The sequence below is a fragment of the Amphiura filiformis genome, chromosome 4 (genome assembly GCF_039555335.1).
Source record: "Amphiura filiformis chromosome 4, Afil_fr2py, whole genome shotgun sequence".
NCBI classification, from domain to species: Eukaryota; Metazoa; Echinodermata; class Ophiuroidea; order Amphilepidida; family Amphiuridae; genus Amphiura; species Amphiura filiformis.
Genome location: NC_092631.1, coordinates 80,324,863 through 80,341,686, shown reverse-complemented (window position 1 = coordinate 80,341,686; position 16,824 = coordinate 80,324,863). Strand labels below are relative to the sequence as shown.

The window sequence follows — 16,824 nt, the reverse complement described above, 5'->3', positions numbered from 1 at the left end:
TTCAGTGACCCAAGATAAGCAATACGTTATTTATGATAAGAAATAAGGTACAGTTAGGATGTACCTCATTTCCTAACATATATACTGAACCGCTTGTCTTGAGTCAATGATATTTCAGTGTAGTAATTGGATTCCTTGCCCCAATAATATACAAAACTTTTGCTACCAGTGTGTTATTATTTTTTGAGAAAAATTCAAAAATAGTCACAAATTTACCACAGGGGTGTAGTACCCACTTAAATTAAAATTGAATTAAATTGTATTCTAATCTGTCTAGATTGAATATTTCTAATACAAGATCTGAATAATTTTTTACACATTCCATTACACCTAATTTATGAGTCCCGACTTTTAATACTACATGTAGTATTGTTCTTCAATTAGCAACATAGTGAAGTGCGTTTCTGAACTCCGTTATTTCAGTCCTTTGTTTTGTCTGCCTCTGCTGCAAAAAAAGCGACATGGAATGGCTCACAGGGCATTGGTCAATGGTGACTGGCAGTTGGTTGTTACTTGTACAGTAGCTCTCATCTTTTGGCAGGTCTGAAAAGGAAAATAGGATTTTAGAAAATTTGTTAGGGTAGAGCTGGGACAGTGGCACAATACCTCCAGCATGGGGCTGTTACAGCAGCTTCGTTTGAAATCCTTGCCCCCACTCACACTTCCCCAAATGAACACATTCTTCAATGAAAAATCAGCATTTCCCCAGCCCCCTTTGGTGGTGGTGGCAGATTTACCCCCAGCTAACTGTTCTCTTGATTGCGAAAGTCTAGGTTTGTCACTGGAGAATGTTACCCCTGACCCCCCTGTGGTGCGGTGTCATTCAGCACTGATTGATTTCATTTATGGGCAAGTTATTAACCCCCAGTCTGTCACACACCACAGGGTTCATTTAGGTGTCATATTTGGGAACGTTCACAAACACTTGTAACAGGGGGGCCTAATGCCAAAAGAAAAATTGCCGGGGGGGGGGGGCTTTAAAAATTTCACCTTAATTTTCCTTGTAGAAAATTAATTTACACTATTTTCTATAGGGTTGACATTCATTTATCATGGCCAAAAAGGGGGCCCTGAAAATAATATTAGGTCTGAAAGGGGGGCACTGAAAAAATATTTCAGATCCCCTTTTGTGTAAATCCCCCGTTACAAGTTTTTGTGAACGGTCCCTTATTTTACCCCCACCCCTTCATTTCACTTTTATATTCCTAGCCCCAGGTCCTAGGTCCTTAAATTTCTAATTACAGACTTACTTTTTCACTAAGGGGCTGTGCAATGTGCAAAATTACGAGCCCTGGGGGAGGGTAAAATTGGGGGGCAAGAAATTTTTGGTGAGTCGAAAGGGGAGAGGCAAGAAATTGTTGGCAAGCCGAGGGGGGGGGGAAATGATTTTTGGGACACATTCTTGCGGCACCTTTTAAGTAAAACGCTCTAAAAAGGCTAAGGAAAACCGTACGGAAACGCTTAAATTTTATACACATTTTCCTGCTCGCTCTATCGCTGCACTCGCAACATGTATAGACCATTTAAGGTTTGCAAATTGGGATCCCAAAAATTTGGCATGTGCAAAGGGAGGGGGGTAAAGATTTTTTGGCGGGCCAAGAGGTGGGGCAAGCGATTTTGAGGGGGGGCAAGCAATTTTGGCGAGCCGTTTGAAATTGTACCCCCCGGGAGCTCATAATTATTGCACAACCCCTAAATGCAGTGTTAAAATATTTAACAAGCAAAAAATTACACGTACAGTAGTAGTATAAATTATACATACTTCGTCAAAGAGGTAAACAAATCACAGTGTTTTATTCCCGGGTTTTATTACAGCATTTTGAAGGTGGTTTATGTTTGGGAATTCTCATAACTAATATCTAAATTAACAGGTTTGGACATTTTCTTTTGTAATGAAGACATTTGTTATTAATAAACAAACACTCGTTGGGAGACAATCAGTGATAAAGTGCATTTTAGGGTATGAACTCGTGAAAATTCTATCTCGATATTGCCGAATTCCACAGTCTTGCACTACTGGCGAAGGGAGCAGAATCCGAAACCGCGGACAAATACCTCGTAATTGTTACGCTCGTAAGGCCAAAATTTCCATTCTTAACTATTTAAATGGAAAAAGAGAGTGTATACCACACATGGACGAGTCGATTTACGAGAAAAATTTACAAAATATTGTTGATAATGCCGAGACTAAAACTTAGCCTAGCCGAAAGCTTGAGATTCCCATTGAGTTTTTTATATACAGGCATTATACCAAAAACATGCCCACATTTCAACTCGATTATCTACCAAACTGGTCCTAGATCTCCTACAATTTTTTGATATTACATAAATGAAAGTATTATTTACCTCATATATCCATTTCAGTCGAGATCTACGACTGGAATTCCTGTAATTCGCTGCCAAATATTGGTATTTTCCCACACAAACCAATGGAAACAGTTACTTCCGGGTTGCCGATAAAGCAGGAAAAGTAGGCGGGGCTTGTGAGAAAAACTTCTAGAATCGTTTGAGCTGGTTTGAGTCGGGACCGGTAGAAACACCGAGTGCATTAAAATATACGAACCCAATGTGGTGGTGTGTTCAGCTTGATAGCAAAACAAGAAATCTGTGACTTTTTCTTTTTTTCTTTCAGATTTCCGCGGGACGCTGACTCGATCCCAATGATCTCTAAGTTCCCTGTCTCTATGCAATGTGATGTGTAAATTGGAACTTCGCACTCTGCCGATAGTTTTTACCTGGGTGCGCTGATGTTAATTGTCTCATTTACCAGTCACATACACATAATTGTTTGTAAAAAGTTACTTTTGTTTGCGAATGTTTATGGAGCTGCCGAGCTGGTGTCTAATATTCAATCTTTGCAGTATTAAAATAAGCAGGTAGGCCATACACAGTAAAAAATAATTGCTCAAAGTTGATCAAAATCTTACTCTTTCTGATAGTAAAAAGGGAAAGCGCCATTTTGAGTAATTGTACTCCATCAAGGTTGAGTAACCAATTACTCACTTGCTGATTAGAAATTTACTCAGAATTGGGTAAGACTTTTACTCAACTTATTTTACTCAATAATTACTCTGGGAAAGCGCTTTCCCCTTTTTGACTCAACAAGAGAGTAAAACTGTACTCAACTAAGGGAGTGTTCATTAATACTTTGGTAGGGGGCTGGTCTAACTCAAATTTTTCACTCGAAAACTTTTTGACCCCCCCCTCGATGGACCGCTAAACTTTTTGACCCCCTCTTTTGACAGACAAAACTTTTTTGACCCCCCCTTATCGAAAAACAAACGTACTTAATAGTGTTGTTTCCAGTGGTGTGGTATCTGGGTCACATGTCATTGAGGGAGGCAAATGTTTGAAACATTCCCAGTGGGAAAATTGCGCATGAAATACAAGCACAAGGAAATTTTCATTTTATACTTAATTTAGGTTTGTCCCAAATCAGGGTGTTTATCTGATTTTACATGGATAAATGAAATAGAGGATTTATTTGGAGGTTCATAGGCACATCAGCATAATTTCGATCCGTGGCTATTATGATAGTACAAATGCACGCGAACCGCGCAAAAAATGTGGCCATATTGAAGCTTGAATGGTCAAATATTGTTAAAATTTGAACTACTTTATGCAAAAAGCTAAAATGGTCAAATATGAGATTAATTTGGTCACGCAAATGTACACAGGTATCAGTTTTGGCCCCCCAAAGCATATTGGTACCTGGGCCTGTGCCCACTCTGCCCTATGGTAAATATACCCATGGGCCTATGTGTATACCAAAATAATTTTGCAATGAGAAATAGTAAACTGAAGTGTGCAATTTACATGCAAAGAAATCCAATTTATTTGCAATATTTTCTTGATTTAGTTGTATTTTGATCAGATTGGTACATAATCATATTTTTGTCTACTTTGAAGAGATATAAAATTCTATGATAAAAAGTGCCAGTATTTCTTAGACCAACCCAGATGTTGCATGTTGCTGATCATCTTTAATGTTATGTGTACACTAAGCAGGGTCTTAGGCAGGATTTGAAGGTTTGGGTGTGTACATTCAAAAAACTGGGTGTGTAAGATTTGTGTACAAAGTATAGGCCATGTGAGCAAAAACTGGGTGTGTATTTACAAATTTGGGTGTGTAAAACACTCCCTACAAGGCTGGCTGCCTAAGCCCTTGACACTAAGTGCCATCATTTTTTTAAACAAAAGTACTGAAGACCCAAACTTGCCCATGTTAAAAGTGATATAGAGTGTCTCAATGCGCGAAGCGCGCAAAAAATTTGGGTTTTGAAGAGGAAAACTTTTTGGCCCCCTTTCCTACCACCTAAAACTTTTTGGTCCCCCCCTCTTTTAAGGTCCAAAACTTTTTGGCCCCCCTCCTTTGACCAGCCCCCCCACCAAAGTATTTCTGAACACTCCCTAAGGTTGAGTAAGATTTACCACAAGATTGAGCAATTATTTTACTCAATATTTACTCTGCATGGAGTATAATATTTTGACTCATTATGGATTGAGTAAAAGTTACTACTGAAGGTGAGTAAATATTTTGCTCAAATTAGATGCAAAAATAGTGTCTTACTCAGTTTACTGAGTAGATTGAAACTGTGACATCTGTAATATCCAGAATCAATGAAGCTGTTGTCATTCCATTTTACTCTCTGTTCTAATAAAAACATGAAATTATTTACACATCACACCAATTAATCAAACAATGACTGGCAAGAAAATTATTTTTTAAACAGTATTATTCAAACTTCAAAAAAATAAAAAAAGGTTTTAACAGCAATTAACTCTATAACAGTATAATCAATCCACAAAATCAGTACCGTAAAATGGGGTAACTTTGGGCACTTTTGAGAGTTTTTAAACCACTGCTTCCAAACAAAACAAATTGTATTTCTAATTATCTCTTTTTTGTGACATTAGGGCTCCCTTCTTCACTTTGAAGTTGAAAAAAAATTTCAAATAATTTTTAAGGGTGCCCTAGGGGTTAAAATAGCCTGACCAAAGTTACCCCGCATTTGGGGCAACTTTGGACAGAGTATTACATTCCACGAAGAAAACAAAAATCAAAAAAATTGATCTTCGCTATATATGGGCAAGTTGTTGTTTTTTGTGACATTTGACCCCTTGCAAAATTAATCAAGCAAACATCCTTGCTCACAAATATCGATTTTTATTTTTCTGCAAAAAATGTAAAAAAATGCTCATTTTTGGTCAAAAATCCTGATTTTTTCATAAATTTCGAGAAAATTGGACATGAGTGAGAATTATTTCTTCCAAATATATTTCTTAACAGATTGACACCAAATATGACTAAAAACAATATTGCTGTACGAAAATATGACCATTTCAAAAAATATATTCGACTGACCAAAGTTACCCCGCGGACCGAAGTTACCCCATTTTACGGTACAGTGTTACATCAGCAAAGCAAATGTAAAGTTGCCTTTGCTTCCTAAACCCAACAAAAATCATCCAGAACAAACCTGGTGTAAAGTAGGGCCTTTTAAGTGATAAAGCCCTATCTAATCTAACTCAAAAAAACCCTCAAAATATGATAAATACTAGTTGAGTGAAGACCCATAAAGGTTTAAAAACCTCCCTAAGGATATTATAAGAAAACTATAAAAACAGATACATACAATTTGTTAAATGTAGCAATTTTGCACCAGGTTTGTAGTAGTGGATGGTCAGAAATGCAGCATACCTCTCAGTTGGAGTTTTAAATTAAACTACAGATTGTATAAACCACTGCTGTTAGTTTTATGTCCATTATTTCTCAATGTTCTCCATTAATACATGTTTGTTGTCTGATGCCACAATATTTCAAAAATCAGAAGTCCTCTGACAGTCTGATGTCACTAGTGTCACAATATGGTTATTGTCAAGGGTACAAAAATAAAATTGCTCCAAAACGGTCTTACAAATGGTTACGAATTCTTTCATGTGACATTTAGATCATAAAGCACACATATGAACCAGCCATCATCGATAGTTCAAAATTTTCCTTTCTTTTTCCTCTTGGGAAGAGAACGATTTGCATCATTTTCTATTCAAATTAGAGCAATTTTATTTTCTGATTTTTGTACAATTTGGTTATTTACTTTTCATTTAAGTATACAATTGATAATGTTCATCATGTCCTTTACACCACAGATACCAGGCAGTTCACTTGGTTCCTTTTACCCTCTGATCCCATGTAGTCCAACTTGAGTATCTCTCATCCAAGCTATAGTTGCAACTCTCTTCCTGTATCAAAAAGGATAAAACAAAAAACTCATTGTGAGAACATGGCTCTTGAGAGAAATTACTTGCCCTCCCCAGGCTTTGACTGGTCAAAAATGCTTGCCCCCCCCCCCCATCCTTTTTGGTTTGCCAAAAAATTAAACCCCCTCCATTTCTCCGCCCCTGTAATTATTGCACAACCCAACACATGTAGGTACTACATGGGCATAATTGGCTTGCCAAAGAATCAAAGCATGGGGGGAGGGGGGCAACACAGCCCCTTGCCACATGTGCATGGCCTATAGAGGGTATGCAGTATGACGTCACTCATCATAACAGAGTCATCATCATTTAAATAAAATTCTGTCCTCCATAACTTGATGTACCAATTTGCATAATAAATAAACACAATAAAACAGGTGATATATCAGCATGATCGTATGCAGGGCAGGATACTACATTCAGAGCATAAGCATACTGGACCGAGTAAGCTTAAATTCATTTTGCATTACGTTTACCAACTTCATGCCAAACATGAAATGTTTATTGCATCACACAATGACACAATTATTGCATAACCTGCGGGTCAAAATAATCAGCTCTTACCTTCAAGAATGGGGACAATTTCTACTAAACCTCGGGCAGTCGCCACGCAACACCACACATATTTTTCCAGGGGTACTTCTTCCATCTTTCGCAACACGTAGACTTATAGGCTTGTAATGGCGTCGCGTCGTCTCCGAACTTGTACCGACTAAACTTTACTCCAATGCAACCTAAATCGGTAGCGAACTCCGAACTTGTAGCATATATTACTACGCTGTCGAGTAAACTTTACTCGATTCAAACTTATCAGATTTTACTTTAGGGAGGAGTAATTAAAATTTCGCGGTTCGCTCTTTCTTTAGTAAATTATTACTCGTTTTTTACTCAAAATGTTTTACTCGGGAGCAAATTACTCCCATTTTTTGCTGTGTACGGGCCGCGGCATAGCAGCCCTGATTTGGTAAAATGATCTAACTTGAAATTAAAGAGCTTTTAAGTTTGAACACTTGACGTTTTTCCGGGCGTTTTTCTTTTTGAATCAATAAAATAAATTATTATACAGATCTAATGTCTTAGAAAATATAAAAATCTCATTATTTGGTGGCATGGTGGTGATTTGAGGATGTCACCAATGGAAAGAGAGCCCACACACTACCCAAGATATGGATTTATCTCAAAATGTTCAAATTTCAAGTTAGATCGTTTTACCAAATCAGGGCCGATAGGGATACGGTGACTGGTATGACCCCATATGCTTCCCTATACCACCATTCCTATTTTTTGGGATTAAAATAAAGTTCTGCCAAAACTGGAGAAAAAAGAAAAAGTTCACCATTTTTACCAAATTCTTGAATCGAGTGACAAAAATCAAAGAACAAGCCTATTTCGTTAGTAGGCCTATGCCGAAATTTTGCTGTAATCATTTCACAAATGTATTTTTGCATTAAATTAGACTTGATTGTCACATCATGAAAAACACAAAAAATGCACGTTTTTGGTACTTTGATAAATTTGGCCAAATATTGAAATTTAAAGTAGGCCTATTGCCTGTTACTGTTAGTGCTAAAAATAAACAATACTTTTGAAAGTGGACTACCGTAATCAAAGTGAGAAAATATCAGTAAATATTGCTCCAATGTGTTTAGGGGTTGTGCAACCAATAAGTCCCCTGTATGGGGGCAAAATTTCCGAAAACGCATGCCAAAGAATCTTTGCCCCCTCCCTTTGCACATGCCAAATTTGTAGGATCCCAATTTGCAAAACTCAACACTAAGCTTAGGAACCGGGGGCTGGGAGGGGGGATCAGCCCCTCAATAATCATTTAGCTTCATTTGGTGCGGGGGCTGGAATACATTTCAGCCCCCAATAATCCTAGGTGAAGTTAAAACAATTGTGATAAAATAGAGGTAAAATGGGTGTTTGTGACCTATATTTTGCAATTTTTTTTTCAATTTTCAGCCCCCATGCACCCCATGTTGAAAATCTTCCTAAGCCAATGCTTAAATGGTCTGGATACAATAGCGAGCGCAGCGAGCAGGAACATTTGTATAATATTTAAGTGTTTTCTGTTTTTGTATTGTTTTCATAAGCCTTATGAGAGTAATTTATTTAAAAGGCACCCCATTAATGTGAGACAAAATCGCTTTGCCCCCCCCCGGCTTGCCAAAAATTGCTCCCCTTCCTTTTGTTTTTTGGTTATTTAACTGCATTTTGTCCCAATTACCATAAATTGAGTTTTCTTTATATTTAAGGTTAATTATTATTGTTTTGTTTGTGAGCTAATTTTAACATAACATGTTACAATTAATTTGAGAAGCCAGGTTATTTGGATCTGTGGAACTGAAAAGAAGTGTGGTATCATCACATTATACAATATAATTTAGGTCAAGTATTTACACAGATAACAAATAATAGAGGGCCTAAGATTGATCCTTGTGGAACCCCGAATAGTATAACAATTTGGAAGAATGGAGTTTACATTTATACAGCTTGAGTTCTATCATGTACGCAGAAAAAAGGACTTAAACCAAACAAGAGAATGATCAGTTTTTCATGTTCTTTAGTATAAAATCGGATACATAGAAAAATAGTGGAAATGGAATGATTTCTTCTGAAACCAGATTGACATGAGTTTAAGATGTTTTTGTTAGTCAACTATCTATATAGCGGATTGTGAACAGCCCTTTCAAGGATTTTAGAGACAATTGAAAGTGCAGATATGGGCCTGTAGGCTAGCCACCCTTTTTGGAAATAGGAGTCCTTTAGTTTTCTCCCAATCAGAGGAGTCCTTTAGTTTTCTCCCAATCAGAAGGGCCATGCAGACTTACCATCGGGCCAGAGGCCCCCACCCCCCAAATTGCTCTGTGCATATTTTGGACCAAAATATGGTAAAATTGCAAACTTTTGTTGAGCGCTTCGTGCTATAATACTTAATAGCCCTTTACATAGCAAAATTCACCTTCATTTTTCTTCTGCCATCTGATGGTAGGCCCCACATGCCTTCCTCACGGTGAGTTTGGGGCCTCCAGATTTTGGCCTGACCCAGGTAAATTCGGCCCTGCCTTTTCATCAGCGCTATACTTCATTTTCTCTTTTGCTTGTGGCCCCTGAACCCTTGGGGCCCATTTCATCCACCCTGCCTCCCCCCGCTTGCTACGCCCCTGGAAACAAGAATTTTTAAGAGATAGATTTCAATTAATAAGCAAGAGAGCTAGAGGTACCGATGATTGGAACAGCTAGTTTCAAAAGTTTTACCTCAAGACTTGATGATTTATTATTAATCCTAACACATAATTCATCCAAAACTAATTCTGGAGTAATTTATTAGTCTCGCTTTGAGTTTTTAAAATATTGGATATGACCCGGGGATATGACCACATCTCATCCAATATTATTAAAACTCACATCTCGACCAATAAAATGGGCTCAATCGATCCAATTTTATATCACAATTGACGTAGTTATTATGTTTTGATGAATCCAAGTGTGTTAAAAGTTTGGATCCAACACATAATAATGATAAAATTGGATGCTTTACGCCCAATATTTATTGGTCTCGTTATGAGATTTTAAAAACTCATATCATAGCTTGACCAATAAATATGGACTCAATCGATCCAATTTTATATCAAAGTATTCTAGCCGTACTTTGTTTTGTCCATATTTGCATTAAAAGTGGAGTGACCATCAACTATGATCAGTGCAAAAGAAACTTCTCCGACCCCACCCACCGCCTCACCAAACGTAGTCATACAAATAGCTACCAAGAACTACAAGTCAACAAGGACGTATATTCATATTATCCCAAAATAATTAAGGACTCGATCGAATTTAAGCAAAACATCAAAGACCACTTTTGTGGCATGTCCTCGAAGCACACAACACAAATCCTCGTCGTTTAACCCCACCTGGGGTGTTGATGAGTATCATCGTAAGAGTAAGGAGTAAGAGATAGAGCTAGATATTAAAACTCCTTTGTCATCTCTGTTGATGATAACATGTGTTTGTTACTTTGTTATCATGTGGCAGATGGTTTGTATTCCTACATAACAATAATATTATTATACTTTAGCTACATAATACATAGGCTTAGGAACGGGGGCTTGGGGTGGGGCTCAGCCCCTCAATAATTTTGGTGCGGGGCTGGAATACCTTTCAGCCCCGCCCCACCCCCAATGATCCTAGGTGAAGTTAAAATTGTCATAAAATGGAAAATGGGTGTTTGTGACCTATATTTTGCAAAATGTTCTGACTCCCAGGGGGGAACCCCCTCGGGCACCCACAGGGTGGCCCACCAAAATGTTTTCAATTTTCAGCCCCCCATGTTGAAAATCTTCCAAAGTCAATGTAATAGTCTCCTTACAAAACTGCTCCATGAAAAAGTTGGTAAGCGATGTCTTCCAACCAAATAATCGAAAACATTTGTACGGGGGTGTGTCACGCAGACTTTCGGATGCTGACTTTCTCTATACCTACTTTTTGCTGTTTTAGCTACCCATCAGTATACCAATTTTCAAGAAAAAACACCCAAAAAGCACCCAAATTTGCCATAATTGGGCGCTTTAACTTAAGGGCACTTTTGCCAAAATGCGCCCAGTTGGGCGCATTGGTCTCCACTGAAAACCCACCCATCGATATACCAAAATCGCTGAAAAGGTACCCCAAAACCGTGGCACATCCCCGTATACCTTCAACCAGGAAGAACCCCCCCCCCGGATCTAACCCTAAATTCTACATCAGTTGGTACATGGTTGGAAGACATCGCTTAGGGACCGATCGTTATTTACGGCAGGGGGGGAATGGGTGTTTTGGCAAAAATATCGACAAAAATTTCGGGTTCCCCCTCGCGTCCGCTCAAAATTTTCGCGTTCCCCTTGTTTTCCCAATTTTCTCCATTTAAAATTTAACAATCCCCCTCCTGGTTGAACTAAAATTTCAGGTTCCCCCTCAAGACCACAAAAAATTTCGTGTGTTCCCCTAAATTTACCCATTCCCCCCTGCCATAAATAACGATCGCTCCCTTACCGAAAAAGTTTTGTGTTACGGCTATCAATCACATACATAAATTAGGTTTTACAGTGTACTGTATAGATAACCGTAGCAGGTACGTAAATTCTGGACGAAAACACCTGTCGCGCAAAGCTACTGCGCAAACTCAGAACAATTACCGTTTAGCCTCGATTGCAAAACAAATGCTTGCTTAGAGAATTACGTGGCAAATGGCAATGTGCATGAGAGGCAACCGTGAACATGAAACACTGATGAAGAGATGGAACATGTGTTTTTAAATTGTGAAATGAAATGATGTACATGTATTAAAGCAGCATGTAATAAAGGAACATTTTCAACCTGAAATATTTCTTCATATAATTCTAAAACAAGTAACTTCGTTGGATTTTTGAGTAAAACTTTGGAATGTTTGATAATTTTAATTTTTTGTACGTCCAAGGGAAACGTGGAGTACTTCTAGAACCACTTATTTGAACTTCGCAGTGCAGGATGAGTAGATGATGTTGTTCTGGTTCCGGTTTTGTGATCAAAACATCATCAACTAGGAAGTAAAACATTGAGAGAAAACATTACAATTCCACCGAGCTTTCAATTGCAAATGAGAATCTGGGCTGAAAAGCCCAATTACCATTAACAATGCCGGACATACTTACCGTTCCGGAGTTTCTTTCTGAAACAAAAGAGGATATAAATTCGCCTACAACGTCTAATTTTGTTTCGAGGATGGGAGCGTGTAGACAAGCGGTTACTGCTCTGGAAGAGGTAGGCTAATTAATGTTTTGTATTGGCTGCTGCACAGCAGCAAGCAGGCCTCTGCCAAGCAAAGCCAAGCACAAGAGGTCTAATTGCTTCCGCATGTACATGTAGTAACATATGAAACAACTATGTGTATAATTAAATTGTGGTTTAACATTAAGGGAAGGGGTATGAACGTTTGGACAGTATTTATTGTGGGACATTAGAGCACATCAGACATATCGAATTGCATTCTGAATACGAAGAATGTCCTTCTGATATCAAATAATTTTGATTTTTGAAATTCGCAATGTAATACACATTTTAGGCCAAGGAAAGTCGATTTTGAGTTTCCTGTCACCCGCTCTCACTTCATTTTCTGACCCTCACTTGAATTCATTATTGTGATTTTCCAAAAAATACCAATAAAAACTGGTTATATTTGCAAAAAAATTATGAATATCCCTTTAAAAAAGTGAACGGAAAATCGGCTCTTTGAAGTCAAGATTTTATAAAAAATTTAAAAGCTTGCAAATGCAAATCAACTAATTTTTGTTACCCATTTCAAGTTAAGATATCAACTGTTATGAATCAAGAAGAAGTGAAGAAATAACCAAGAATTATGAACCAAAGCTATACCCACAAAGTTTGTTAACAATTGTTAACGGAAAATGAAGCCTCGAAGCGACAAATATCGAAGTCCGGTTCTCAAAAATACAGGGCTGTTCACAATTAAATCTAATGTGGCAGTGTTTATTAAACATATGACCGTACTTTCAGGATAAGAAAAATTATGAACTAACTGAAGAAAACACAGGGTTTTACAAAAATGTTACTGTTTTTTATAGTTTTTCAAAATGGCAATATGAAGTACATTTAAGCCTGCTAAAACTGAACGCAGTAACTCCCAAAGATGATTATGCTACCCAAGGTAGCTGCTAACTAGATGACTTATGTGGCCTAAAATCATGGAATTCTGTGGCTTTATTAGAACACTACGGATCAAAATGTTAAAAATCCAAAGTTACATACACCCTTTACCGTAGGGCTGCTAAGAATACGCAATTGCGTTATTTGCGCCGCAATTTGCGTATTTTGGCTCCAATTGCGTTTTTTGACATTTTTGAAAAAATCTAAAAAAAAAATTAAAAAATTTTTTTTTTTTTTTTTTTTTTTTTGCGATTTTTAATTTTTTTTTTCATGGATTTGGAGAGTCACTGCCTAACATCAAGTGCTACCATCATTAAAAAAAAAATAAAAAAAAAAAAAATTGGAAAAAGATACAAAAAAATTACAAGTTTGTATCCAAATGGGACCAATTTGTAACTTGTGTTCACTTCAAAATCTATCTAAGATACAGACTTGTGTACAAAACCAATGCATTTTTATATCTTCAATAGACTATGCAGTGAACACAAGTTACAAATCGGTCCCATTTGGATACAAACTTGTAATTTTTTGTATCTTTTTCCAATTTTTTTAAAATCAGCCACAAATGATTGCAGTACCTCACTCAAGGTCAAGGGACTCTCTAAATCCGCAAAATATTTTTTTTTAATCGCAATTTTGTATTTTTTAATTTTTTTTAATTTTCTTAATTTTTTTTTTTTTTTTTTTTTTTTTAATTTTTAAAAAAAAATTTTTAATGATGGTAGCACTTGATGTTAGGCCCAGGGACTCTCCAAATCCGCGAAAAAAAAATTAAAAATCATAAAAAAAAAAAAAAAAAAAAATTTTTTTTGATTTTGCGTTTTTGGCGGAAATCGCGGATTTTTGCGTTTTTGGAAAATCGGGGTGCGTTTTTGGCCTCCAAAATCGCGTATTCTTAGCAGGCCTACTTTACCGTGAAAATGACCATATATCATTAGATTTATAAAATTTATTTGAGGACTGTTATATGGTCGTGCGTTTTAAGGTCGCCTCCTATTTGCTGAAGTATACCCCCTATGGTAGTAAAAGTATACATTTTCTGAAAGGAAATTGCCCAAGGAATCCAAATATGCACTCAGAATTGACACTAGGTATACGATAAAAAGGTAACATTGACTGAAATGTGAATTTTTTTATATTTTTAGTCATTCAATGTTTTTTACAATAACATTTTCTGTAACCCTATATAGCAAAAATAATGCTATTTTCTTGCAGAGCACACTTAGGCCCTTACAACAATATAAAATTGCATGGGGTTCATGATTCACCCAAAATAAATATTTCCATCCCAATTTGGTGCAAAATTATCATCGGAAATTTAATCTTCTCACGAGAGTCCATAAACTTGTGTCATAATTGGGCATTATCACCCAAAAACCTATCTATTTATATCAGACTAACTATGACACATTCCAACATGTTTTTGTGGCAGCAAGAATCACTGAAACAAGTCATCATAATTTACTTTTAACATTAACATACCTGAAACAACTTGCGTTTACCGAGTAATTAAATGTGTCGATGGCAATGCACCTTTTAAAAAGATGCACATGAAAACAGGTTGATTCTTTCAAACATACATACACAAATATTAGGATTTTAAGAACATATAGATTATGTAAAAAGTATCTAGTGCAATTGCACACATTACATCCACATAGTCCATGCAAGTTGTGTCCGATGGCATGTTTTGATGCCAAAATATGATACACAGTCTTTAGGTATGATAGCATCAATTGGCTTTAGGATTGGCTTTGTAGTGATGTGGATTGCCTGAATGTTGTGCAGAAAAAGTACTTTTTAGTAGTATCCAGTAATGACCTTAGTTCCTGGAGGATATACTGATCTTGAAGTCCAAATTCATATTCATTTTCATGGATTTACTGATTTATTGGTTGCAAAAAGGTATTAGCATCATGCTGACATTAATTGACTTAAAATAAACAAAAACGTGACACTCTTAATTATTGGAAAGTATTATTATAGGCCCAACAGTTAACATTATTTGGCTTTTTAAAATAAAATAAATCAATGGGCATGAAATATTATTTTAAAAATAATTTTTCCTACCGATTTGCAAGTTTATAATTGTCACAAAATCACTATGTTAATGTTATTATTATTTTCTTTATCAGTTAATGAATTTTGAAAAAAGCAGGTGTGCTATAAATCGCACTCCTGGAAATAGTCAGGCGAGCTACAGGTGTGCTGTTAATTGCACTCGGTAAGGATTTTAGGTGTGCTATCATTTGCACTCGGTAAGAAGTTTAGGTGGGCTATTTGAATTATTGCACTTGATATTCAGATAAGAAGCATTGGTGTTGAATGTGGGACTACAATGTAAAGGTGGGCAATCAAACTTCTTACCAAGTTAAAATTATGCAAATTTCCTAGCACTGCCCCACGCACCCACTGCATGACATCACATGCACAGAACTGACGAATCGTGTGCGTAGGATCGGTGAAATTTTTGTAAAATTTGTTAAGAAACACCTCGTGCATATTGTCCGTCTCCGTTGAAAAACTGGATCCTCTGCAGTAAAATCCACCACGACCACTTGAAATAAGCTTCCAGCAAAGTCAGAAAAAATATACCATGTCCAACAAAAAATTATAACCAAAATTACAGATACATGTAAATGAAATTTGAGTATCTTCAGTCATCGAAATTTTTGCTCGTTTGACTTTCGTTCGAAGTCAATTTTCAAATGGCAATATTTTCCGAACGGAACCATTGATTTTCATTCCGTCTTTGCCAGGACCCAGCAGCCATCTTGAATATATATGAATATGCATATGTCTGAGCCCAGTAAGGTCAAAAATTCATTCATAAAACCATGTCGGGTTAATTAATTGCAACGATTCTTATCGGCCGAATAAGACCATGTGTTTGTGACGTGTTGGGTTTATGAATATTTAATGAGCAGCGCGTTCCTGTCTGACACGGTAAAAAAAGATAACGGGGATCACCAAAAGTCCGATGCTATGCACTTTGCATGCTTAGTGGTGCCTGGCATGCTAACTGGCTCCTTTTTTTTTTTTGTACAGCGTGAATGGGGGCAGTTCGTTCGTGGGATGGGCTTACTCAAACAACTCAAACACCAAACTTTCGACACAAATATCGTCCCGTCTGCCTCGGTTTTTTTCAAACCCCATTACATTATTAAGCTTGTAGGTTTTCCATGTCTTATACTGGACCCATTTGTTCTTTTTGTCCGCCATGAATCCATGATGAGTAGTATAAACTGATATTTCTATCGGCAAACCTCGGTACAATTTTATCATGGCGCTACACTCACCGCTGACAGATCGCACGTGTGTTGGTCATGTCAAAATATTAAATCAGCCTTGTTCAGCTTCTAAATAATTATACAGTACAGTTGAATGCATAAACATTACCTCATTTACTACGGTGGGCAATGGCATGTCACGGCTTTGTTGTGACATGAACAGCACGTTATCATATTTCGGTAGCGTGACCTCACAAGAAAGGTCAGCTAATTTACATATTAAATTGTCGAAAACGGCCAATCAGCGAGTAGAAAAGATATTGTTTGGGTCGTCACTTTTGTAAAGGCCATGACATCGATTTATTTTATGGAAATCACTTTCGGGAACCGCTGCAACTTTGGAAACTCCTTCAGGTGACAAGGTGCGCTATGAATCGCACTCGGTAAAGTGATTTAGGGTGGGCTCTATGCGCGCGATCGCACTCGTGCGCCTTAAAATGCATTGACTGCTTTATTATCGGCCAGTTTGTCCATACTATACATTCATTTACCTACTTGTCAATCATAAAACAATAAAGTAGAATATGTTAGCTTTCTTTTGGTACCAAATTTATAGCCATACATAAAGATTTGACAAAAATATCAATGTTTCTGC

At 37.0% G+C, this 16,824-nt stretch overlaps 1 protein-coding gene across 3 annotated transcripts in view; it reads left to right on the top strand.

The window, feature by feature from the left end:
* Positions 1–11,757: 11,757 nt before the first annotated feature.
* LOC140151488 (arf-GAP with SH3 domain, ANK repeat and PH domain-containing protein 2-like) overlaps positions 11,758–16,824 on the top strand; it is a 79,381-nt gene continuing 74,314 nt past the window's right edge. For 2 of the 3 annotated variants that reach the window (XM_072173841.1, XM_072173840.1), the window contains exon 1: positions 11,758–12,036. In XM_072173841.1, coding sequence (XP_072029942.1) covers positions 11,911–12,036 — 126 coding nt within the window. In that variant the 5' untranslated portion in view covers positions 11,758–11,910. The remainder of the gene's footprint in view (positions 12,037–16,824) is intronic. The other variant, XM_072173842.1, reaches the window with a different exon arrangement.